This window comes from Panthera uncia, chromosome D4 (genome assembly GCF_023721935.1).
Source record: "Panthera uncia isolate 11264 chromosome D4, Puncia_PCG_1.0, whole genome shotgun sequence".
NCBI classification, from domain to species: domain Eukaryota; kingdom Metazoa; phylum Chordata; class Mammalia; order Carnivora; family Felidae; genus Panthera; species Panthera uncia.
In genome coordinates, this window is record NC_064807.1 from 78,902,785 (window position 1) to 78,911,379 (window position 8,595).

The 8,595-nt window shown below is 48.4% G+C and overlaps 1 protein-coding gene across 1 annotated transcript in view; it reads right to left on the reverse strand.

Moving 5' to 3' along the window:
* Positions 1-8,595, reverse strand: part of TTLL11 (tubulin tyrosine ligase like 11) — a 236,875-nt gene that overhangs the window by 136,884 nt on the left and 91,396 nt on the right. The window contains 1 exon segment of the mRNA XM_049637428.1: positions 473-1,048. Within this exon segment, the coding sequence (XP_049493385.1) occupies positions 473-1,048 (576 nt within the window).

Below are 8,595 nucleotides of genomic sequence, written 5' to 3' on the forward strand. Positions count from 1 at the left end.
TCTTACTCTACTCTAGCAGTCGCGACACTTTATACCAGGTGCTTCGTCAACCACGTGTCTCTCATATTAGTAAATTCTATGCCTCGGCCTGTGGAGACCTGACTTACTGTCTCCCCAGTACCTGCGACAGGGCCTGGCCCCTACTAAGCAGGTGGTAAAACATGCTAGAAGGGAGAATGAATAAATAAACGGCAAGCACTGTGCTTTATGTATGTTATTTCATTTAATTCTTACAAGAGTCCTTTAAGGGAGGTCGTCTCTTCTTACAGGTGAGAGAAGGGAAATAACTTGCCTCAAGTCACACAGCTGGCAAACAGAAAGTTGGACCCAGGTTTAACCCCAAAGACCACACCAGCACCCACCCCTGCCGGCCTCTGGCCATGCCGCCCCACCCCTCATCTCGCAGGAAGCTGGGAGCCCTCCATAGGCCCCATCAAGGTTGGGAACTCAGGTGGAGACAGGCGAGGGTTACCTGGAAGCATGTGGGCCCCGGCCTCCCTGCAGGGATGTCCGACTGGTAGAAAACCTTGAGCTCTGGAGTCAGGGCAATGACAGTCTTAATCACCAAGGAGATGATATCAGACCAGACCTTCTTGATGTCAACACCTTTGGAAGACAACCTACAAAGAATGCTAGAAAAAGTCCGTTTGCTGCCCGTGCTAGTACTGTCCGAATGGACAAAGTTACCACTATGGATGTTCAGCGAGTAGTTGGTTAAGTGCATAAAGATGTGGTGCAGATTTTTGGGGTTGGGCTCCTGATATGGCTCTGTGCAGAATCTAGAGAGTCCGTCTTTGGCTATATAAATCTCTAAGGGGTCTAAGGACTTGAGTAAGACATACAGACGAATATCAAACTTGAGTTTGTCGATAAGAAGAGGTTTGCAGATGTACTCCTGGACCACCGCTGGCCTGCTCTGAAGGGTCCCTGCCAGGCGGATGTCACTGGGGTCTTTAACGAGGTAGATTCCATCACCCTGACAACCACCATCAGGTTTCACAATAAAAGTGGGCTTCCAGGATGGGTCACCGTCTTTCACCATTCGAACCTGGCGGGGGGAAAAAAGAATGGTTGCATTATATTCTGGACCCCCAAGTCAGCGCAAGACCTCAGCACATGTTTCGTGAATGAGTGACAAAGTGAGCCCTGCCTCTGTGAGCATTCACTGAGCACCAGGGAGATAATACTGTACTAGGTACCAAGATAGTGACCTAAGGACTGCCCTCGGCCTTGTCCTCCAGAAGGGGGACTGAGAGTCGGGCAGATCTGAAGTCACAGGAGCTAGGTTCAAATCCAGGGTCTTTGTCAGTTATGAAGTCTAACCCCAGACAAGTCATTTAACTCATGGTGCTATGATGATGGTAAGGAGGAAAAGGAAGATGGCGAGGAGGAGGAGGAGGAGGATGGCTAACACCATTTATGAGTGCCTATTATGTGCCAGGTAACTCCACTAGGCACTGCACATTAGTTACCGAGTTTACCCCTTACAGAGAATAGGATTCTCTTTTTACAACATAGGAAGCAGAGAGGGCACAGCAGTTGTTAAGAGTGTGGGCACTGGAATCTGACTGCCTGGGCTCGATCCTGGCCCTGCTGCTTACTGCGTGACCTTGGGCGAGTTACTTAAGTTCTCTGTGACTCCCTCAGTCTGTAACATAGCAGTAAGATTGCACTGAAGAGTAAATGAGATAATGAATGCAAAGGTCTAAGCACACCGAACCTGACTCGTGAAAGGCAGCCACGAAGCCTAGCTATTCCTAACTGTTAAGGATGAAGTGATTTGTCAGCTGAGGGGTAGAAGTGGGATTGGAATCTCGATCAAGGACTCTACAGCACCTGCACCTTCCTCTACCCTGCCATGTCTCTGTTTCTTCCTCTTCAAAATGGAGATCTACAAACCTACCCTCACTGGCTCGCGGTAAAGAAATAAACTAAAATGTGCAAAGGGCCGAGCCTAAGACCGAACGGGGAGCTCGTGCAGGGAAATGTTCGTGCCATCATTTATATCTATTACTCAGTTCATCTGGTAGACTGGGCCCATCCTCCTCCAGTCTGTAGAGATCTTTTTGAAAGTAGATTCTGCCATCCATAATGTCTGCTGTCTTCCCATCTCCAGGTCAGCAGGACATTCACATAATTATCCAGGGCACTTGACCAGTCCAGACAGTCAGTCTGGATCTGCAGGTCTGCATAATTCATATGCACCCAATTCCCCCGGACACTTGTCAGGTCCTCTGTGCAGCTGTGGACTGAATGGCGCGCTGGGGGAGGGGAGCTGGAGGAAATGCGGAGGTGGATGTGAAAGGGGCAGCCGGTCTCTCTGCAGCTTGTGATGTGCCGGACCCCAGAACAGGCCTTCCATTCTGAACTCTGTAACTCAGAGCCGAGCCTGGGGGGCCGAGGAGGTGGCGGGCCCCAGCACTGGGCTCGCCCCAGCCCTCCACCTTTGGCTCAGCCCAGGACATCTGCACTCTGGGTTGTACTTATCTCTCTGGCCAGCCTATATTTCTAAGTGAAGCTTTTGCCAATTCCTTGGGCACTATCGGTTACTCCGGGCTTGTAAAAGATCTTTAACAATGGAGAAACACTTAAAACCTTAATAATGGTCCACATCAATTGTTTCCCCTTGTCAGCAGGATTCGAGAATGGAAGTTCACGAGAGATCAATGCAAGCCTCCCAGGGCCCTCCACTGAGCCTTTCTTGCAACTGTGACCTTGACGTTTATGTAGTTATTTAATATTCATCCAAAGCATTCATACATTTGGCCCTTCACAGTAAATATAAGCATGCTGGAGAAATGGCAGTTATGGATCAGGAAGTGAAAAATGTCAAGTTTGCAGCGATGGATAATTTTTCCCTCTGGAAAGCTTTTACTATGCCAAAGATACTAACAGTTCAATATATTATCGGGAGCAATATTTTCTCCTTTGAATTCAGTGTATATGCCTTAAATAAATTAAACTACGTGGTCAATAGTCTCTGTCATTCACTGCATTACTGAATATTTCTTCTGCTCTTTGCCAGAATAGGACCATACAAATCATGATTATTAATACTAATGGGATCATTGAAATTTTAGAACTGGAAGGATCCTCAGAGATCAATGCCATCCAGTCCTCCCATAATTCAAACTGGGAAGCTGACCTAACTGGCTGGTGGGATGGTTCCGAGGAGATGGAGGCTGTCTGACCTCACCTCAGGTTCTCTATGCCAATTTACCTCTACAACATAAAATTAAAGGCCTCTTTCTCCCGAATACTATAGGGAAGGTTCTCTTAATGTGGCAGACAGTTGGGATCTGAACTCTGGCTGTACAATAAGGGGGCTGGCCCCTGAGCATGGCTTTCTTGGAGCTGTAACCACAGATGCTGAGTTTGCCAGGACTTCCCCAGTTCCAGAGCTTCTCTCAGGTTCCTAGCTTCTTACGACAGAGGCACAGTCTATGGGAAAGCCTCATAGCTCTTCCAAGTGGGGTTCCCATAGCCACCAGATCCTTCAGTGACTTCTATTTTTAAAAGGGAAAGAGCTTTTCCAGAATTCATATTCACTCTCCTCCGAGGTTTTACTCAAGGGTGGCCCTTTCCCTCCGGTTATTAGAGTCAAGCGCTCATGCACTGGTTCTTAGTGAACTCGAGGACCGGAATAAAAATACAGTCTATAACTAGGCCTCAGCCCGAGAGAGTCTGATTTAATAGATCTGGGATGAGACCTGGGCATGTGGATTTTGGAAAAAGCATGACGAGTGATTCTGATGTTCCCTTAGCTTGAGAATCGCTGAACCAATGTGAATTAAAGCAAAATACAATCTGGGACCAACCTAGAGAATGAAGTTTTCTGCATTGATGTTAGCCTGAACGCGAGGAAGACCGGCACGTAGGCTACAGCTGGTGGTATCTCCAGTTTTACCCAGAGTCGCTGTTGGACGTGAAATCCATTATCTTGTAACTATGCATGGGTGGTTCAAAGAGATGCAAACAGGATGTGGTGGCCTGACCGCTTGCTACTCATCCGGCCTAAGGGAAAATTTATGTCTTTTACTGCCCCCTAGTGGATATCTGAGAAATGTGACTGGGAAAAGACCCCAGTTCAAAATTCTGACTTTTAGCGGTAACCCGCTCTACTAATAATGGTCTTAAGGAAGCACCACCACAAAGAGCTCCCTCAGTAGACTGTTACGGTAAGATCATACTTTGAATGAACTCCTCTCTGAAAGACTAGGGCTGGCCAAGGTCACATTCCGTGTTCACGCTCTCGGTTCCTTAAATACATTCCACGTTGTTCTCCCTACCACATAGATGGGACTATCTGTCAAAATTCTCTCTCAGGATGTATAAAACTTTTAAAATTATGGGCAGCATGAATATAAAATCCTGTAAATATATATCACCAAAAAAAAAAAAAATCCATGACTTCTATACTCTTCATTGTGCCTTTTTGTATTTTCCAAACTTTCCATTAGGAAACAAGAAAAAAACAGAGGAGTGTGGCAAGGGTGGGCAGCAGCAAGGGTCTCTAAATCTAAATGTACAAGGAATACTTCTCGGTGAACCGGTATTTGTATATCCATGTTCGTATCAGCATGACTCATAATAGCCAAACCTGAGTGTCCATCAACAGATGAGGGGATGGACAAATTGTGCTATTCCCGTCCAATAGAAGATCATTCAGCCATAAAAAGGAAGGAAATTCTGACACCTACTACAACATGGATGAACCCTGACATTATGCTCAGGGAGATAAGCCATCACACAAAAGGACAAACACTGAATGGTCACCCTTACATAAAGTACCTAGAGGAGTCAGAATTCATAGATACAGAGTAGAGTGGTTACCAGAGACTGAGGGGAGGGAGAAGTAGAGAGTTAGTGTTCGGTGGGCGCAGAGTTTCAGTGTGGGGAGAGGAAAAGAGTTCTGGAGATGATGCTACTCAACTATACACTTAAAAATGGTGAAGGTGGTAAATTTTATGTTATGCATATTTTACTGCAATGTTTTTGTTTTTAATTTTTTTAATGTTTATTTATTTTTGAGACAGAGAGAGACAGAGCATGAACGGGGGAGGGTCAGAGAGAGAGGGAGACACAGAATCCGAAACAGGCTCCAGGCTCCGAGCTGTCAGCACAGAGCCCGATGCGGGGCTCGAACTCATGAACCGTGAGATCAAGACCTGAGCCAAAGTCGGACGCTGAACCGACTGAGCCACCCAGGCACCTCAATTTTTTTTAAGTTTTTAAAAATTTTTAATAAAAACACGCAAATAAATAGCTTTTTGGTGAGTTAGGAAGAAAACTGAAGTAAAAAAAAAAAAAAAAAAGCAGAAAATCTGATTTCTAGCCCCAATTTAGTCAGGTCATTTCTGATGGTGTGACCTTGAGACAGTCACCTAACCTCCTGGGCTTTGTTGTATTCACCTATAAGATAAAGAGGTCACACTAAGGTCCCTGGCTTCTGCCATCTAACAGGTTCTGAACATTGATTTATCTTGATATCACCGGAGTTGAAGGCTGTGTTACAAACACGCAAGGGACATTCATCAGCGGAGAGTTTATGCTGTGCCACCGTGAGGAGTGCAGCGGGAAGATCTCCAAGAGCAGGAGATCTGGATTGGAGATTTACGATGCACTTGAGGAAGTCGGCTGGGCATCTGGGGGAAGCAAGCTAAAATATTTTCAGAGAGAAATTCAGCAACTGGAATACTAAGCCACAAAACATCATTAGCAGCGAGGGCAGCTGAGAGGACAGTTGCTGAAGAAACACTGTGTCTGCAACACCAGGGAAGTCGAAGCCGGTTGGAGCGGTCCTCTGTCACTCAGGTGGGTCTGCATTCAGTCTTAGCAACGGAGACCCTTGGTGTCACAGGCACAGGTAAAACAGCTTCTGGAAGACAAGCAGATGTCACAGAGCGCATGCGTGCGGGGACCGGCCCCTTCCAACCTCCGCGGACCGAGCCTCGCTCTCAGGGCAAATCCCTACTCCCAGTGTTCAAGGTGATCGCCGAGTCAGCTGAGGACGAGGCAGTCCCCAGCGCCAGACAGGAAGGGGCAGCGTGGGAGGCAGACAGGTGACACCAAGAGGAAGAACCGTGCAGGTATCGTCCTGCTGCGGTGGGTCTTAATGAAAGCGGGGGAAAGACAGACCAGTCTGGGCAACCGCAAACCGTTCCCACGGCTGCAGAACAGAGAGCAGTGAAATGGGCAGAGTGCTGGAAATCGCACCAGTGAGGTGCTCGTGGGTCAGGCGCTGTTCTAAGCACAAGCACGTTACATTATCATCTCACTTAATTCTCCACAACCCTATTTTACGGTTCAGGAAATGGGGCCCCAGAGATGTTAATTAGCTTGCCAAAGGTCACACAGTCAACAGGATACAGAGTCAGGATTTAAACACAGACAGGCGGGTTCCAGAGCCCATATCTATAGTGAACGAGGGAAGGATGTGAGGAAGGGGAGGGAAAAAGACCAGGGCTAGGCATGGGGTGGGGCCTGACAGGGAAGGACCCTGAACTTCATTTTAAGGAGTCTGGACAATGTCTTGGAAGTAATGGAGAGTCACCGCAGGGTTCTGAGAAGGAAACAGCCAAACTGGATGCGTCCTTAGAAACACCCCTCTGGCTGCTGCACAGAAAATGGCGTGGAGGGGGCAGAGGTCAGGAGCAGAGAGGAGGAGCCTGAACAGAGGCTGGCAGGGGGGTGAAGGGGGAGAAGGCAGGTTTGAGAATATTTTGGAGGTAAAATCGACAGAACTGGGTGAGTAGGTGAGGGACAGAGGAGCATGAGGACAGCTCCCGAATGTCTAGGTTATGGTGGTGGTATTCCCAGAGAAGGGAAGAGGAGAGAGGTCTCAGGAGGCCCGGCGGAGATGGCAATCCAGACAGAGGAGGTTGGAGGGCACATAGCTGGAGAGGCTCTGTGGCCCCCGGAAATGTCTGTCTGGAGCTCGGGAGATACATCTGGGGCCATCAAGCCCCTGGACGATGGCTGTAGCCTCCATGACGGGCCCAGTTACACAGGGATAGTTCAAGGGGGGAGATGAGCCCACCTGGGAACGAGAGGCTAGAGGAGCAGAGGAGATCACAAAATGTCTTCTATTTATACTTGATCCCATAAGCCACTGGTGGATTTTCTTTTTTTCTTTTTTTTTTTTTTAATGTTTATTTATTTTGAGATTGGAAGAGAGAGAGAAAGCAAGCCGAGGAACAGAGAGAGAGAGAGAGATGGAGGGAGAGAATCCCAAGCAGGACCCGCGCTGTCAGCACAGAGCCTGACATGGGGCTCGAACCCACAAACTGTGAGATCATGACCTGAGCCGAAATCAAGAGTCAGACGCTCAACTGACTGAGCCACCCAGGCACCCCTCCACTGGTGGATTTTCAACCTGGGGGTGGTGGGCACCCATACCAGTCGTCTGCATGAGGAGGATGGTTTGGAAAAAACAAGACCAGACGCAGGAAGATTTGGGGCTGTCAAAGTCTTGAAGGCCCGGGCTGGGCTGCGCTGGGCTGGGAAGTGAGGTAGAGGTGGGTTCGAGGGCACCCAGTGACTGGATGCAGGTGAAGGTGAGAGAGGCGGCTTCAGTGGTTTGGGAGATAGCACAGCCTACGGTTTAAGGAATGCAGGAAGGCGAGCTGGGGTGGGAAGGGGACCTGGGAGTTCCCCTCGCTGACCGGTATTCACGGAGCCAACATGAGACTTCGTAACGTCATTCCTCAAGCCCCTTACTGTTCATAGGAATTGGACGCGTTGTCCGCTGTCTCATACAGATACATACTCGACTCTCGCAGTGGCTTTCACAGCATTAGCAAAAGTAAGAACTGCTGTCTGGCTGGGGTGACGCTCATGACTCAGGTTTTTAAACTCAGACATGGAATATCTTGAACTGGAGGATATTTGGAAGGGTATCCCAGTACGCTTCTCAGCCCAGTGGCTAGTGGGGAGACCACAGGCCCCACGGGAGGACCTGTACCTGCCACTACATGCTCACCCACTTCACCACCCCCTGGCTTTTGAAGCATTCCAGTTCCAGACACTTAAGTGCAAATTAAAAAAAAACAAAAAAACAAAAAACAAAAACTCTGTTCGTTTTATCACTGATGAGCATCCTGGGTTTCCTTGAATAGTCGAAAAGAAATGCCATTAATTACTCCCACGGAGTGGTATCGGACCACTCGCGTGTAAACCCTTGGCATGGCTTAAAAGGCCCTCCTTCTCTGGCAGGCTAGCCCTCACCTGCTAGAGCCGCTGCCTCATTTCTGTCCCCTCCCTCCCCTCTGTCCCACTGTCTCTCCTCTACACCCTCACAGCGTTTCCCATCCGCCTCCATCAGCCCCTCCCCTTCTTTGCCGGCAGAGCCGCTACTAAGCATCTAGGACCCAGCTCACAGGTTCCCTCTGAGCATCCTTTCCTGGCTTATCACCCTCCAGACAGAATGGCCACTCTGGTCCTCTGTGCTCCCATGGCTGTGGCATCTAAACTTTCTACAGCACATCTCTATCAGGTTGTAATATCACCTGCGTCTTTAAGTTTGGAGCTCTCTTGTATTCCAGTTACGTAGTTAAGAAATGTACATTATGAAAGCTAAGAACATAGTTAAGAAAT